This window comes from Recurvomyces mirabilis (genome assembly GCF_035927965.1).
Source record: "Recurvomyces mirabilis strain CCFEE 5264 chromosome Unknown scaffold_13, whole genome shotgun sequence".
Taxonomy (NCBI): domain Eukaryota; kingdom Fungi; phylum Ascomycota; class Dothideomycetes; order Mycosphaerellales; family Teratosphaeriaceae; genus Recurvomyces; species Recurvomyces mirabilis.
The window spans coordinates 746,031-763,235 of NW_027041947.1; the positions used below are offsets into that span (position 1 = coordinate 746,031).

General features: G+C 50.0%; 3 protein-coding genes across 3 annotated transcripts; 1 reads left to right on the top strand and 2 right to left on the bottom strand.

Annotated features, from left to right (window-relative positions):
* Nucleotides 1–270: 270 nt before the first annotated feature.
* Nucleotides 271–1,866, bottom strand: LTS14_005622 (uncharacterized protein; the record flags this gene model as incomplete). Its single annotated transcript, XM_064838320.1, has 1 exon — nt 271–1,866. The coding sequence occupies one exon, from the start codon at nt 1,864–1,866 to the stop codon at nt 271–273; it is 1,596 nt and encodes a 531-aa protein (XP_064694405.1).
* A 320-nt stretch (nt 1,867–2,186) lies between these two features.
* PPE1 (Protein phosphatase methylesterase 1) lies at nt 2,187–3,405 on the bottom strand (the record flags this gene model as incomplete). The annotated part of the gene is made up of 2 exons (XM_064838321.1): nt 2,187–3,171; nt 3,227–3,405. The coding sequence occupies 2 exons, from the start codon at nt 3,403–3,405 to the stop codon at nt 2,187–2,189; spliced, it is 1,164 nt and encodes a 387-aa protein (XP_064694406.1).
* An 890-nt stretch (nt 3,406–4,295) lies between these two features.
* On the top strand, nt 4,296–5,993 carry LTS14_005624 (uncharacterized protein; the record flags this gene model as incomplete). The annotated part of the gene is made up of 2 exons (XM_064838322.1): nt 4,296–4,487; nt 4,542–5,993. 2 exons carry the CDS (start codon nt 4,296–4,298, stop codon nt 5,991–5,993), a joined length of 1,644 nt encoding a protein of 547 aa, XP_064694407.1.
* Between the last annotated feature and the right edge of the window lie 11,212 nt (nt 5,994–17,205).

Genomic DNA, 17,205 nt, shown 5'->3' on the forward strand with positions numbered 1-17,205 from the left:
GCTTACTTAGTAGCTCTACTCTGCGTGTGGACTGAAGACGGAGCAGCATAAAAGTGTCGCGGCATGACGGTGACCCGAGCAGTACGAGATATATCACCCTCTGTTGCTGCCTATCGACGTTTGGGGATCCATCGTAGGATTCGATCTCAATTGAGATCAGTGGCACGATCAGATGATCTCGTGGTTGTACCAGATAAGAAGAATACGGTATGGTATAGGGCAAGTATCACAAGGGTCAGCCGACAAAGCAAAACCCACAACCACTATCAATTACTTCCTTCCACCAACAGGCTGATCAGCACCAGCTCCCACATCCTCCTCTCCCACCTTCCCATCCAACCCCAACCCCTGCTTCAACCTCAAACTAAAGCTCCTTTCTCTCCTCTCCCCCTCAGCCTGCTCCCTCAAAATCTCCCTCTCCCTCTGCGCAGACTTGGACATATCCCTCTCCTTCTCCTCCCTCTTCCTCTTCTCCTCGGGGTCCAAAATATCCTTCACCGACTTCTCCACACTCTTGACCTGCTTCTTCGCTCCCAGATATCCCTCCAGACCGAGCAGCACCGCGTAAGAGCGCGAGATATTGCAGTGCGAGAGATCGGCTCCTACGTCCTTGAGATGTCGGACGAAATCCCGGAAGTTGCGGACGGGAGGGGCGTAGTGGCCTGATAGTGGGGAGAGTTTGCGCAATTCGCCCCGTTTGAGCTTGATGAGGCCGGCGGCGGAGACGCGGGCGCCGTGCAGGAAGGAGGAGTGTTGGAAGGCGCCGGATTGTTTTATTCCCATGTAGAGGCGCATGGAGGTATCGGCGACGAAGATCCAGGTGTTCTTCTTCGTGGTCTTGCGGAGGAGATGGTTCTTGACTGTGTCGACGGAGAGGTGGTTCAGTTTGCCCAGGCCTTTGGCGTTGTGCAGTTCTTCGTTCGTGTATTTGGACTCGTCCTCTTGACTGCCGCCGCCGATGGATGAAAGGTCCGAGTCCTCGTCATCAGACGGCGAGGGTTCAGGGGCTACACCAGTCGTAACCTCCCTCCACGTCGGTGTCGGATCATCCACAGGCACGATCCCATTCACACTATCCTTCCACTCATGACTAGTCGTTATCACCTTCCCATCCTTGGCCCAGCAGAACCTTCCCTGTCGGTCAATATTGACCAAATACCTCTTCCTCTCCTCCCGGGACAGATACCGCACTTGTTCCGTATCCAACCTCCTCCTCGGCCGATCCTCCAAATCCAAGCCCTTCCCCTCCCCGTAATCCAGCCAGTGGAAAAAATTCTCATGCGTGGGTGCCTGTTTCCACTCCTGATGGTACCGTCGCAGATTACTTCCGTACCGGTGTTTCTGATCCACCATTTCGAGGAAGTACTCTAGACCCATGACCTTGGCGTTTTGCTCCCGCTGCTGCTTATCGGCTTTTTGGCGTGTGCGGATCTGGCGCCGTTGCTCATCGGTTTTGTTCTCGCCGTCGCTTTCGCTCGTGTCGTCGCTGCCGGCCCGGTAGGCAATGGCGCCTACTCTTCGCCATCGGTCCTGGACTTTGTTGCCGGGGGGCGAGAGGCTGGTGCGCTCGGCAAGGGAACGGGGGGAGGTGAGATTGTGGTACTTGGCTTCTTTGATCGCGTCGGTCCAGCGGAGACTCGGGGACAGCTCATAGCCGCGCAGTGCTCGTCGGTCTCTGTATCCTCGGAAATTCCTCTGAATCACCTCAGCAGCATGTTGCTCAGCATTCGCTTGCTGTTCCTTCGTCGTCTTCCTCGCCAACTGTTCGGCTCGTCTTGCCTTGATGATCTCGGCACGTCCTTCTTGTTCCGTCCAGATCTCTCTCAGCTTCTCCGCCGGCGGTAAGACATAGCGAGGCTTCTCCATTGTAGCATCATAGCGGCACGTCCACGGCAGAGGACCAATTGATCGTCGGACACGGCCAAGCAAGCCAAGTGAGACCTGCGATAAGATAATCCTGGCGGGTTTCACTACGTCATCTTGCAGATAGAAGGCACGATAGCACGTGATGAGCATGAATAATAACAAGAGGTACGGACTGTTGGATGGCGTGAAATACTCTTCAGGAATCTATCGTGTTTATCAAACCTAGCAGGCCATGGTGTCGAGCAGTTGGCGACAATAGCCCAGAAATGCACCACAGATACTCTGCTAAGCCGTACTCCCTGCCAGCCCTCATACTACGATCAGACCTTCTTCCCCTGAGCAAGTAAATCCGACACCTTTGGAGGCAACACCATAGCACTTCTATCATTCCGTCCGAAAAACTCAACCAGCAACTGCGCAGTCTTCTCCGGCACATCCTCCTGCACAAAATGTCCCGCCTCAGGCACAACCACCAGCTGAAACTTCCCCTGCATCTGCCCAATCATAAGATCTTTATCTAGCCGATCAGTCCCAGCCAGTATCAACTCTTTGGCTCCTCTACCCGTGAGGAATTTCTGGCTCTGACCTCGGAACCAGCCATCCCACCAGGGCTGCGTGGCGCTGTAATCGGTTTTCCATACGTACTTCCCCGATGGCAATCGTGTGAGCATGCTCGGGACACTTATCGCTGCGCTTTCTGGGTTGCGGATGGTGCGGGTGCGGACGTGCCATTGGACTGCTTCGTCAAGACTGCTGAAGATCTTGGGCCGGGTGGCGAGGTAGCTGGCGATTTGTTGGAGGGCTTCGATCGCGTAGCCTTCGACAAAGTCGATTACGCAGTAGCCTATTATTGCATTGCCGAGGGCGTAGTTGACTGCTAGCTGTGTGACTATGGAGCCGCCTAGGCTGTGGCCGAGGAGGACGGTAGGTGGGAGTTGGGTCCAGCCGAGCTCCTGCTTGGTCATGTTGATCATTGTTTCGGCGTCGGCGGTCATGGTTGCCAGGCTGAAGTCGACGATCTCTTCTCCTGACTGTGGGTTCGTGACGATAGAGCCATGGTTTCGTGCTTCGAGGCTCAGAACGCCGGCGTCTGGTAGTCGTTTCCGTAGCTCGCGGGTGAACAAGGCAAAGGACAAGCCGCATGAACCAGCTCCGTGATGGCAGATAAAGAGAGGGCCTTTCTTGACGTCTGTTGGTGGCGTGAAGTAGACGTGATATCTCGCTTTCTGCGTATCACTGTCGACGTCGAAGTAGAATTCTTGATCGAAGAATTTCGTCCAGTGACTGGCGGATGCAACCTCTTCACTAGTACCAACTTTTAGCCGTGCATCTTACCAAAGGGTCCTCCCTACAAACACACCTTGAACTCGGCCTGATAGTGTTAAGTGAAGCACTCGAATCAGCAGACGAATCAGAAGAGCACTCATCGGCCTCTACTATTGAAAGGCTCGACATGGTTACGGGTCGTGGATTGGGCTTAGGTCGTGGCGACGGCTGTGGTGCTTCGCCGTCATCGGTGTTCCGTAATAGGTCTGACATGTTCGGCCTTGTGCGTCGTACAGACGGCAGAAGTGGCAAGGGTAGCTTCGTTGTTGAGCTTGTGGATGCATATGAATCACCAGACTCCCGTTATTACTAGTAGTGGCGACATGCAGGGAGTCTTCACATGGCAATCTTGAGGTTCATGCTTCTTTGCGTACCCGTTGCGTGCCTCGAAGTGTACCAGTGAATGGATTGAAGGACAAGAACTAGGGCAAGTCAAAGGCCCATCAAGCATTATCGAGGGCGCTGTATGTGTACAACCTCAGGCAGGAAAGGTCTAGACATGGCCAACAGATTGGAAGAAAGTCGCTTCTGCACTAGCTTGCGATTTCCAAGGTGCAGAAGATCGTCATGCGGGAAGGAGTGCGCAAGGATGTCAATGCTGTTGATTCTGGGAAGCGATAGGATCGTTGTGCTGCCTTTCGCGTGTGCTGAGGATGGTGGCTGAAGGTTCCATACTACAGCGACTCCTACAACTTCAGATTGAACCGCTTCAAGCATGTAGATAACGTTTCGAACGAGATGCTTTCATGAGACTAGAAATGCCAGGCCGCGAAGCATGCGCCACAATGAAGAATGAAGCTGCAGCTCCCTGCCACATGACGTCCGATCGCCTCCCGCTTTACGGGAACTCTGTTGATCGGCAGAGAGAGCTCGAACGGCGTGGACCAAGGCAACGAGCACCAGCTAGTGAACGTGCTCCGCCTTCAGTAGAGATCCTGTGTTACCTGAAAACTCATCTCCAGAGAGCCGAACAGTTGTGGTCCAGCATCGAGGCAAGCAAAAGTCGTGCAGAGATTGTACACTGAAGAGCTTGCTTGCGTCCCGTGTGTCCAGCGGCAAAGCGGCAGTAAAGGATTACGGTGGAAGAGCAGAGATAGTGAACGATGAGTCTTTGGGGCACGAAGAAACAGAACGGCACCGACGATCACGCCGAAGACGAAGAACACCACAACGACGACAACATGGCACGTTCGCAGCCCAGCAGGAGCAGAGAACCCAATGAGCGGGACAGACTGCTGCCTTCCAACCCGCGACCACCACACCAAGATGGCTATCTTGACCCGGATGACCCAGCTGTGAGTCGTCCTTGTACTGCGAGGATATACACATCTACTGACGTGATGTGACAGGTCTCGCCATACAATCTATGGAGCGTCCGAGCCCTCCGCTTCTTCAGCGTCTTCTTCCTCGGCCTGACCTTCCTATGGTGGGTGCTCCTCCTGGTCAGCATCTTCGTCAGCCCACCAGGTCTCCACACCCGTGGCTCCGGCTTCTTCGACTTCTCCTACACCACCTTGACCACTGGCCTCCTCCTCACCTCGCTCCTGTTCTTCTCGAACCCGAGCTTGGCTATGAGAGTATGCCAGGGCATCATTGCTGTCCTTCTGCTCGTGGACGTCATCATCATCGTCTCCGTCACTCGGCTGAGGTTCGAGGAGAGCGCACCAGGCATTGCGAGCGTGAGCTGGGCCACCGTCATAGCCATCTGGTGTGTCTTCCAAGACCGTATCGTGGCTTGGGGTAAGCGAGAGGAGGAGGAACGCCTCACAGGCCGTCCCGAGACTCGCCGCACACTCAGAGAATGGATCGGTGTTCTAGTGGCAACCGTGATCTTGGTTGTCTACATCCTCATTGTCCTCCTCATGACTGGAACCCTCATCCTTCGCGCTCGCGACACCGGACTTGAGATGGACGGAACCCGATACTACGTCGACGGGCACAAGTACCAAGTCCACCTCGCTTGTGTCGGAGATGTCACCACGGACAAGAATGGCGAGCGCAACCCTACCATCCTGATTGAAGCCGGCGAAACCCCATCAGAGTACGACTTCGAGCACTGGGCTTACGCAGCTTACCAGAACGGCACAATCGACCGCTACTGCTACTGGGATCGTCCCGGCTATGCCTGGTCTGACAATGCTCCATCTCCTCACAGTGCTGGCATGTCTGCCGACAACCTCGCCGAGGCATTGGCAATCGCTGGTGAACAAGGTCCGTGGATCTGCGTCTCCGCGGGCTACGGCAGCATCGTGTCTCGTATCTTCAGTGCCCGCCACTTCCGCGACGTCAAGGGCCTAATGCTTATCGATCCACTTCACGAGGACCTCCTGCACCGCATCGCCAGCCCATACCGTGGCTTCGTGCTCTGGGGCTGGGGCGTCATCAGTCCGCTGGGCATCCAACGTCTCGCCGGCTCCATCTTCAGCGGCGTCACGCGCGAGGATCGTGTCTTCGGTGATCGGGCCTACCAGGGCGGCAAGTTCATCAAGGCTCAGCTTCAAGAGAACTTGGTCGCGGACTCCTTGACCCGCAGCGAAGTCTCATCTGCCAGGACGATCCAGACGCCTGATACCCCTCTCGTCATCATTTCGTCGGGGATTAGCACGAGAAGGGACCAGGAGTGGGCTGACAAGCAGAAGGATCTCTCCAAGCTCACGGACAAGCTGGTCAGTTGGGATGTCGTGAACAAGGCGCCACATTTCGTCTGGCGGACTCTTGAGGGAAGGACGGTTATGGAGAAGAGGTTGGGTGAGCTGGTGAAGGCGAGCAAGAAGGTGACTTATGCGACAACGGAGGAGTAGGTTGGGAGAGGAACGATGCCGCACGGGGGTGTGACGTGGGGTGGTAGTGCGTTACTTTGCGATGCCGTTGTTGAAGCTCGGGCGTTGCAACTTTGGTACATAGCCTTCTCAATCTACTTACGACTCCAGCTTCTCTATGTTCGAAGAGCATATGTTCATCGCCCGTAATCCCAAACCGTCATCGTTCTTTCATTATATTGACGCCGAAGAACCTCATTGACTGTCCTTAAGTTTCATTATATTGGTGCCAAGTATAAAGCCGCGAAGCTGTGAATTTGGAGATGCCGATTCTTGGTGACGGAGGTATAATTATATGCAGAATTGCTATCGCGCGCGGGGCCGGCACCTGCCGAACGTCTAATTTTATTAGTAATTACTATATTAAACTAGATACTACTTAGGCTATATATCTTTTAGTACTATAGTCGTTCTTATTATTAGTTAAGGCCTTAGTTCTACTAGTTTTACTATAGTTAAGGTATTATAGTTCTTACTATAGCTATAGTAATAACGTAATTAGCGCCTTATATAACTATAAAGCTTTAGAGCTTAATTAAAGATACTACTTTATTAAATAGCTAGATTACTATAAAAACTAGTTATTTTAGTAAGTAGATAGTAGAGCGAATTCGTTAGAACTTATCGCTCTATAGTTAACTATATCTACTATATACTAAAAGTTATAGTTAACCTCGTAAACTACTTAGAACTAAGTCTAAGGTACGTATCTACTACTATATATTACCTCTAGCTCTTACTAATTAGTAAGCTAGTAAGTAATTAATCTACTTATTAAATAGCTAATACTATTCTAAGACGAGGTAGTACTAGCGCTATTCGATAAATTCGGCGTCTACGTCTTATAGAGCTATATCTTAAGAGTTATAAAGGATACTAGCTAGTCGAAGAAGGTAGCTAAATTAGAGGCGAAGTAGCGTAATATCTTATTAAAAGTAAACTAGTTAAATAAGCTACTTTAGTAGTTAATAGATTAGCTAGTCTTCTATAATAAGTCGGCTTATAGTAAGAAGACTAGCTATTAAAGGTATACTTAGTCTCCTTATAGTTAACTAGTAATATTACTAAAAGATACTCGATAGTATAATAGGTACTTAGTCTTACTAGTACTTACTATTAATAGTTATCTAGAGGGCGCTCTAATTATTAAAGGTAGCGTAATAAAGGAAGTCTTCGTTTAGTAGCTATAAAGGGCGAGCCCTTAGCTTATATACTAGTATACTAGTACTAGCGGCTACTTCTAGAGTAGCCGTTCTCCTTCTCCTTTTACGCGGACTTAGACTAGATTCTCGCTCCTTTATCGAACTTACTAAATACTACGTAAGCTCCTATATATACGCTACTCCCCTATAATAGTAGCTTTAAAATAACTGTAAGGTTTCCGGCGTAGTTACGTAGGGGATACGGCTACGGCGAAGGGGTTGTAGCAAGGAAGAGGGTAGGGATAAGTCGAAGAGCGTACTCGCCGTACGTGCCCTAGCTACGCTAGCGGTACGCACGCGATATCTCGTACGATAGTAACGATAGTAAACTTAAGGAGTAGAAGAGAAGGAAGTCTCTACTTCCTTTTCCTCTATCTCCTCTCCTTAGCCCCCTCGCTTAATGCGGGAGCTAATATGTTCTATTAGGTGTCCGGATTGGACACCCTGCGGACCCCCTGCGGGGGGCCGGAACATATTACGTAACTATAGTGGACTGCAGACAGCCTGCGGTCCCCCTGCGGTCACGTGCAGGATACTGTAGATGTGGTACGACACCTTATAGACGCCCCCTCTCACGCCTAAGGTCCTTATTAGGCCCGCAGTAGAAAAGGTAGGCTTCACTTCGCTTCGCTTTGCCGTAGGTATCTCCTATAGAGATCCCCAGCTTAACCATAAGGACACCCTGCGGTGCCTCGTAGGTTCGTGGTACTGCAACTATAGTTGAACTTATGCCTAAGTTAGGAATTCACCTTGTAAATATGCCTCAGTCACCCTGCGGATAGCTGCCGAGAGTGCTCAGGTGCTTAGCGAGTTACATACACTTAGGGCTAGCTGTTCGCGTAAGTTAAGCGGACATCGAGGCCCCTGCGCTTGTTTGTTTATTTACACGCCGCGCGTTAAGAAACAAGCAGGCCTGATTCCGCTTCTTACCCTCACTCGGACTTTAAATGTTACATCAATAGTCTTCGTAAGATCCTTCTAATCGTTAACAATATCATCTACAACACCTATATAGCGACTAGCAGGGCACTATTACACACATAGGTATGTTTAGGGGTTTGCGGATCCTATGCGGTGTGCTGGCGATATATGACCTAATTATAAGTAGTAATCAACAATCAACAATTAACATAGCTAGTGCTTACACTAAGGGGTCATACTTGCTAGGCATTACATCATTAATGTTCGAGGACAACTCTATCTAGGAATGGTCTGCAGCCGCAGCCGATCCCGATGCTGAGGCTAAATACTCCACCTGCAAGAGGTGTGCTAAGAGCATTGCCGTAGGCCGTCGTTACGAGCGACCAGACTACAAGGCGTGCGGGCACTATTCTGGTAGTAAGAGAGCCGGATGTGAACTCGTAAGCTGCCCTTAATGAAATCCCGCATGCGATTCGATGGCTGACTACGACAGCTCCCTCCAAGATTCAACGGTCGTGTTACTGAAGTATCCGAGCTGCGCAACAGCTTCGTCAAGGCGTACTGGGTACAGTACCACACTATCAACGTTACTGCGCAGCGCGTGCTAGCCGATAACGACGTTCTTCAAGCCGCTATAGATGTTAGTCTGGCCTAGCGCACACTCGCTCGTGAGCTGCGTGAGTTTGAAACAAACGCCAACCGCTCGGGCACCAACACCGGCATGCCTACTCGCCGCCTACGCTCCGTGCAGGAGCATATGTCTCTGGCAGCAGATCGTGAGGCTATACGTGATAGCACTCATCTAGCGCAAACTCCTAACACTCGCCGCGTAGGAGGTGCTTTTGCTGTGAGTAACTCACCCTTCTACCTAGAGGACCGCATGCTAACTTCTAATAGGAGAACATCACACGCAGCCGCACTAAGGAGGTCCTAGCTACGTCGCTCCTGTTACTACGTGCTACAATTAACCAGCACACCCCTTCCCGTCGCACCTCGGGTGGTGTGTCTGAGATCGCTAGCTTAGGTGGCATGCGGCCTAACTTGCCCCCACGCGGCGATCCTGTGACGCCTTCACGTTTAAGCAGGAGGTCCGCACGTAACACTAAGGCCGTGGCAGCAGAGGAGGTGGATGAGTCTAATTCAGACTTTATGGACATCGACAACCTAAGTGTGGATAGTAAGTCTGACAACTCTGTGTCTGGCGACACGTTCATGGCGAGCCGCATCTACCCCGGCCTCCGCCCTCGCATTCTAGCAGGTTAGGACCGCATGAGCGGCGCACTCCTAGAGGGCGCTCTTCAGCCTCGGATCCAGCCGCCATCTCCCACCATCCTCACCGGTAGGGAGTTCGCCACCCTACATCGCCGCCGCACCCGCACCGCCGCCGTTACTACTCCCTCTCGCCCGCCCACTACCCCGGCTACCACATCAAGCAACAAGCGTAAGAGCAGCGGAAGAGCTAGGGAGTCGTCCACAAAGCGCACGCGGTTCGCAGACGAGCAGTCCAGTGGTAAGAAGTCCAACAAGCAGACCTTTGCCTAGCTCATAGATGGCGCACGCGCGATGGCCAAAGCCGCAATGGTCCAGCAATCACCGTCGCCACCACCATTCGCAGGTGAGGAGGGTGGCCTGGTGAGCCTTTTCCATCGCAACTTCAGGGTGACCGACTTCGACAACTTCACTCCGCACGATGCTCGCAGGCTATTAGCCGCATCGTCAGCCTAGTTCACGGAGTAGGAGACTAAAGCTATGTCAGCTACTGAGGCCCGCGAGGGGTTGCGTGGTGTGTTTCACGCCTAGTCGATGGAAGCAGCACGTTAGGATAAGGAGGAGGCCGAGCAGGCCGGAGAGGCACAGCAAGCTCTCACTCGCCGCGAGCGCTACAACTGGCTTGCCAGCCTCATCCCTAGCGATCGTGAGGCTTTGCCTTAGCTTGAGGACACCAACGTCGCCGGCCCCGTTAACACTCCTACTAGCGAGCAGCAGGAGGAAGCTACTAGCGACAAGTCTGCTTCACCGACTGCGCTCCCTACTCTATTCTCCCTTCTCACCTAGAAGGTCAGTGCCTAGAAGACTCCTACTGCACCTGACAACTAGGTGGTGGCCGTACCGCACAACGTCCGCCTGCACGTAGCAGCGCATCTTATCGGCTTCGGCCACAACATAGCACGCATGCTTACCGCATGCTGTGCTTAGCGTTCACTAGGGTTCTTAGAGTTTTTGCAGGGTTTTCTTAATTTGGTTTATTCCTTGGAGAGTTTCTTAACAGGGTGGTTTGGTTAAAGGAAGGTTAGATTGTAAAGGGTGGTTGTATTGCTGCGTTTTTTGAGTCTTCCCAAAAGTATAGGTAGTTACCGTATTCGTAACCGCATGCTTACCGCATCTACTTCTTACCTCTTCCGCTTCCTTCGTGGACTTCGCCACTCCTGTAGTAACTCCTCTATAGAATCGAAGTCATCCTCTAGTATCTATTGATTCCATTCGGAGTTATATCCTTTCTATGACAGCAAGTACTCTGTCTTACCGCCTCTTCTCCTCTTACCGAGAATCTTCTTAACTTCGAAGACCTCGTCGCCGTTAGGCGCCAGCTCTAGGGCTTCGGCATTCGCCATCTTGCTCCCCGCACGCTAATAGAAGGGTCTCAAGAGAGATATATAGAAGGAGTTATGGATCTTGTACGAGGGTGGTAGTTCCAAGCGGTACGCTTAAGTGCCAAGCCTCTCGACAATCCGGAAAGGACCGATGAACTTCGTAGCTAGCTTTCGACTCGGCACCTTCATCCTTAAGTTCTTCGCGTTTAGCAACACGTACTTATTCAGCTGGAACATATGTGGAGTATGTTTGCTGTTGTAGTAGCGCTGTTGCTAATCTTGTGCTAACCGCAGGTGGTCCGCAGCGCTTCTCCGAACTTCTTAGATGTGTTGCAATCTCTCGACGGCAGTGGGCGCCTCCCCTTTATGATGAACGCCCTCGTTCAGGCTGGACCAATTTGGATGTCTGCCCAATACCATTTCGAAAGGAGTCTTTAATGTGCTAGCATGCGTCGAGTTATTGTACGCGAATTCAGCGTATGGCAACATCGACGCCTATGCGTCCTATTGTTCACCAACGAACATCCGCAGGTACGCTTCTAAGGTTTGGTTCTGCCTCTCTGTTTGGCTATCTGTCTGCGGATGATATGCGGTGCTTAGTCGGCGTTTCATCCGGCATTAGAAACAGACTTCGGTCCAAAACGCTAAGGTAAACAGCGAACCTCTGTCGCTTATAATACTAACGGGAAGGCCAAACTTAGAACCGACTTTGTCGAAGAAGATTCCGGCGAAGTCGCTAGCCTTCTAGCGTTCGGTTGCTAGTATGTATAAGGCTATTTTTGATAGCCGGTCCACAACTACTAGGATTGCGTCGAACACTTCACTACGAAGCTTTGAAGGAGGTAGACCTGTAATAAGGTCTAGTGATATCTCCTCCTAGACATCCGAAGGGACTAGCAGCGAAGCAAGCTCTCCGAACGGCATAGTTCTTAGAGCCTTGTTACGCTGGCATACTTAACAGCTCTTTACAAATGCTACAACATCGGAGTCTATTTCTAGCTAGTACACCGTGCGGTTCGCAAGCGCCTTAGTCTTATGAAATCCGAAGTGTCCTGCCAACTTCGAGTCATAGCTTTTAGCAAGGATTTCTTGCCGAAGAGCGGGTTTATTAGGGATGTACAGTCTTCCCTTAAACCGAAGTAAGCCATTCTAGTTAAGTTTCCAAACTTGAGTCCTCCTACTAGGAGCACGGGCTTGCTTTTCCTTCCATTCCTGTACGAAGCTATCTTTCGGCTGCAATTCTACGACGGCTTAAAGGAAGCTAACTCCTATGTCTATGGTTGCAGTTTCGCTCGTTACTAGCAATCTGGCTACAAAGCGTAGCACGTACTGCATGCATTTAGTAGCACCAGCATTAGGGGTGGATGTATTATGATCTTCCGCAGGCGAAGTGTGCCTCGGATCCGCATGCGGCATGCGTGCGGTTGCGGTCCCCAGATATCCGCTGACCTTTCCTACTCGAGCGAGTGCGACCCTCGTGGCTTTACGGATCGTCTCGCCATCTGCCAGCTTGAGCTTGTTCTAGAGAGTTAGAAGGAGTGTATTAACCGCCTAGTTCTTAGTCCAGTAGTCCGGTCTTCTCGACGGCTAATCCGCTAGGTTAGTCTTTCCTAGCCGATGAGTGATATCGAAATCAAACTGGCCTAAGAAGATAGCCCAGCGTGCCTAACGAGGGTTGAGCTTTTATACAGTATTGATACTACGAAGGTTGTTATAATCAGTTAATACTTCAGTAACGTACTTGGCTCCTGCGAAGTAGTGGCGCCATGTCTTGAACGAGTGGACGATCGCCAAGAGCTCCTAGTTATAGGTTTGCTAGTTGCGCTTAGCAGGTTGCATCTTCCTTAAGGTGAAGGCAATAGGATGCCACTTGTCGTCTTCAAACAGCTGAGACAGGATTCCGGATATACCGAACTTAGAGGCATCTGTCTTACACCGCATGCGCCTCTCCGGGTCGAAGTGTCGCATAATCGGTGCTGTAGTGAAGCGACTTTTCAAATCTTCAAAGGCTTTCTAAGCATCGTTAGGCTAGTGAAACGGAGTGTTCTTGGCTAACAGATTCGTTAAGGGCACTGTTACTTGTACGTACCTCTTAACGAAACGCCTATAGAAATTCGCAAAGCCTAAGAAGCTCTAGATATCTTTTACACTCTCGGGAGTAGGCCATTCGGTAATGGTGGCAACCTTTTCGGGGTCTGCCAGCACCCCATCCGTCCGGATGATAAAGCTAAGGTACTTGACCTCTTTGGCCGCGAAGGTGCACTTCTTTAGATTGGCGTACAAGGCTGCGGACCGCAAGCGGTCCAACACCTTCTTCACCGCTGCCTAGTGCTGTTCGATATCCTTACTATAGGTGTAGATCAGGATGTCGTCTAGATACACTATACAGATGCTATCTAGCAGCCCGGCTAATGCGCGGTTAATGTACGACTAAAAGGTGGCCGGAGCATTCGTAAGCCCGAATAGCATTACGTTGTACTCAAAATGGCTATACCGCGTGCGGAACGCAGTCTTCCACTCATCTCCCTCGCGGATTCGGATGCGATGATACGCCTCCTTCAAATCCAGCGTCGTAAAGAAGTAGGCACTAGTGAGCCGGTCAAGCGTTTCCTCGATAAGCGGGAGAGGGCATCTGTCCTTAATCGTAGCTGAGTTCAATACTCGGTAATCGACGCATAGCCGCAGTTCTCCGTCCTTCTTCGGAACGAAAAGGAGAGGAGCTCCTGCGGGACTCGTGCTATGTTGGATCCGACTACTAGCTAGCTCCTTATCCAGATATGCTCGAAGTACCTCGAGTTCTCTAGCGGAGAGAGAGTACAAGGGCCCATATGGAGGCTCCTTGCCTTCTTAAAGGTTGATCGCATGATTAGTAGCTCGATGGGTCGGCAGCATGCCTACGGAGTCGTTGTTAAACACATCCTCGAACTCCTGCAAGGCGAGGGGAATAGTAGTTTCCTTAATGCCGACCGCATGAACTCGTGCGATGCCTCCGGATGCGGGTAGCACGGCGTATACCCATCCGATAAGCTAGACCGACGTTTCCGGGAAGCGAGAGATGAGGCTGCGGAGGTGGGTAGAGGAGACGATATTAATCTTGTCCTAAGTCGCACCCCAGCGCTACTCATCTCCACTATTGAAGATGTCTATCCCTAAAGTGCGCAGGGTATGTCTACCTAGTAGGACATCCGCATCTTGGAGATCTGTTCTATACGCAAGGATAGTACGCTCCCGTTCAACCCCTCGAGCATCCTTTATCTAAAGGGAAAACTCATATGCTCCGTAGCATGGGGTCCGCTGTTGGCCCAGCTAGCGGAGATCTAGTAGATCAGCCGTCTGTTTTACTAACTTATAGCGAACAGCGACTCGCTAGTCAATAAGAGTAACTTGGGCTCCAGTATCTAGGATACCCCGGACACTCTTAGATCCGTCCGAAAGGACGATAGAACTATCAAAATAGATTACTTGCGCTGCTTCAATCGAGCGTGGCCCTGCTTCCTTAGAAGTAGAGGCAACAAGGCCGACGCTTTTCGCTTTACTGGGGCAGTGTTAGGGTTCCAAGACCGTTTCGGCTTCGCTGGATTGGGGCAATTAGGCGATATGTGCCCCTTCTTGCCGCAATTGTAGCATTCGAGGTAGGAGTGATCTATCCTCGTCTTGTCTGACGTCCTAGCCGAACTCGAGGTTGAGGTTATCGAGTGCGGAGCGCGTGCGGTATGCGTCGCGCCTCCGCTAGTCCTTCCCCTCGGCTGTGACTTTACTCGCTTTTCGCGCACGACAGTCTTAGTTATAGTTCGTTTACTATCTCGAATGTTCTTCTCGAGCCTGGTCGCCAGATTGCACAACTCCTCCCGGTCGGTAGGAACCCAGTTGTGATTAGTTACTGCGATCCTCAATTCGGGCCGCAGGCGAGAGTAGTAATGGTACAACTTCTGCTTCTCGGTATATAGATCCAGCTGCTGTTCTAGGGTCTCCATGTACGTTAGGAAAACCCGTGTAGACTAGCCTTCGCGCTGTTTGGCTGCCGTGTACAGCTTATGGGTATCTAACAAGCGCGCGATAGGATCATCTAGCAAATCCAGAAGGAAAGTCGTGAACTGGCCCCAAGTAACGAGGGATTGCTAATCTAGATTCGATCGCCACCAGTTCACCCACCTGTCTCTAGCATCACCCTCTAGGTATTGCATAGCCCAGGTAACCTTCTGGAAACCCGCGTTGTATTGGCGAGAATCCTAAAGGAAAGCTAGCTCGCAGGCCAGAACGAAATCGGAATGCTCCTTAATGGACTTACCCTTGTAAAGGGGTGGCTCCTTAATTGGCCGCTTGCCATACTATCGATAGCTATCCGGCGAACGGTCACGCTTCTGGCCGATAACCCCCTGCGGTGTGGATGCGGCATCTACAGCGACATCACCCCCCAGAGTCTCGGAATCAGCGCTAGCGAGGATAGCGTTACGGGCTTAAGTAGCGCGGATCTTCTCTCGAATCAATCGACGCTGCTCTTCCTGCACTTGGGCAAGCTAAGCTTCTATCTCTTCGATAGTCTGTTCTTCACCTAGAAGCGGCTGTTCCGCTGCGGGTGTAGGATGGTGCGAGGTTCCGCCCTGCGGCTCGTCGCTGTCTCCATCCTCGACGTCGCCTAGGTCTTCAATTCCTGAACGCACGTCTTCCGCTAGCGGCTCGATTCCCTGCAAAGGCACTGAGCCTTGCCGAGGAACTCTCTTCGGTCCCATCCTCCGAGTCGCTACCCCGAAGACGGGTGTGAAGTTTACTCTGTAAGGTTTCCGGCGTAGTTACGTAGGGGATACGGCTACGGCGAAGGGGTTGTAGCAAGGAAGAGGGTAGGGATAAGTCGAAGAGCGTACTCGCCGTACGTGCCCTAGCTACGCTAGCGGTACGCACGCGATATCTCGTACGATAGTAACGATAGTAAACTTAAGGAGTAGAAGAGAAGGAAGTCTCTACTTCCTTTTCCTCTATCTCCTCTCCTTAGCCCCCTCGCTTAATGCGGGAGCTAATATGTTCTGTTAGGTGTCCGGATTGGACACCCTGCGGACCCCCTGCGGGGGGCCGGAACATATCACGTGACTATAGTGGACTGCAGACAGCCTGCGGTCCCCCTGCGGTCACGTGCAGGATACTGTAGATGTGGTACGACACCTTACAATAACGTTCTACTAAAACTACGACTAGGTTATTACGTTCTAGTAATAGATAATTACGCTATCTACTATAGAGATAAGATCGTCGCTACCTATAGCGATTTTAGTATCTAGCTTAAATACCTACTACTATATTCGCTAGACTATAACCCTATTAAAATAACCTTTAATACCCTTAAGGCGTAGATTCGATAGTATAGTAACGAAGCTAAGTATTATCTTAACTTTAAGAACTTCCTTTAGAGGTACTTAGATATAGTAGTAAGCGGTAATATACATAGTTACTATCGATAGAGTAGTTATAAGTATTAGTTAGTAGTAGTTATAGTTTTTAATAACTACCTTACGCTAATTAGCTAGGAAGCTATAGTCCTACTAGAAGGGAGTAGAGCTAGATAGGTAGGAGCGGGCCCTTAATAGCCTATAGATCTTCTCTAAGTAATTTACCTAATATAGTTAGTACTATCGTAAACTTCGTTAAAGTAATATTAGCTTATCTATAGTTAATAGTCTTAGTAAAATATATATTAGCTTTATAATATAACGACTTAATATAAAGCGATATAGATAGGTATAAACGAAAGAGTAAAGATAGAGGATTTATTAAAGATTAAAAATATATAATTCTAATATAGAATAACTAAGATATTACTATATTAAAATTAAGTAGATAATACTAAGTAGCGGCGGTAGTATTAGTATAATAATACCTTAATATATAGTAGGTAGCCTTATTTTAAGCTAATTACTAACTACTTACTTACTTCTATTTCCTTAATACTCTTTAAATTATAGCTATTACTATTAATAGCCTACTTAATCTTATCTATATATTCTTCCTTACTCTTAAACTAGCTACTATTCTTTACCTATCTAAAGAACGACGTTAGCTTACGAATTAGCGGCGCTAGCGAGCTTTAAGGAAGCGGTAGTAATAAAGACTTACTTTTAGATAGCGGCGGCGTAGTACTATACCTCTATAGAGCCTAAGAGGTTAGTATCTTTACTAGCTTATTACTAACGAAGAACTATACTAAAATAGGCTACTAATAAGCTAACGGCGTATTAGATTAGTAAGCTACTATTATCCTTTGCTAAAGCTTCTTTACTTTACTAGCTATAAGAGCCTAAAGTACTACTATATTAATAGTTATATAGGACTAGTAGCGACTATTGTTACGGACATTAGGTCCGCAATAAGCAGACTAACTAATTGAGTTCAGGGAGCTAATAAGCTAGGTCTATAGGGGCGGCTATAAGAGGGTTACGTAACACCGCTTACCTAGACCCTTAAGTAAGTAGCCTACTTACTCTTACTCTC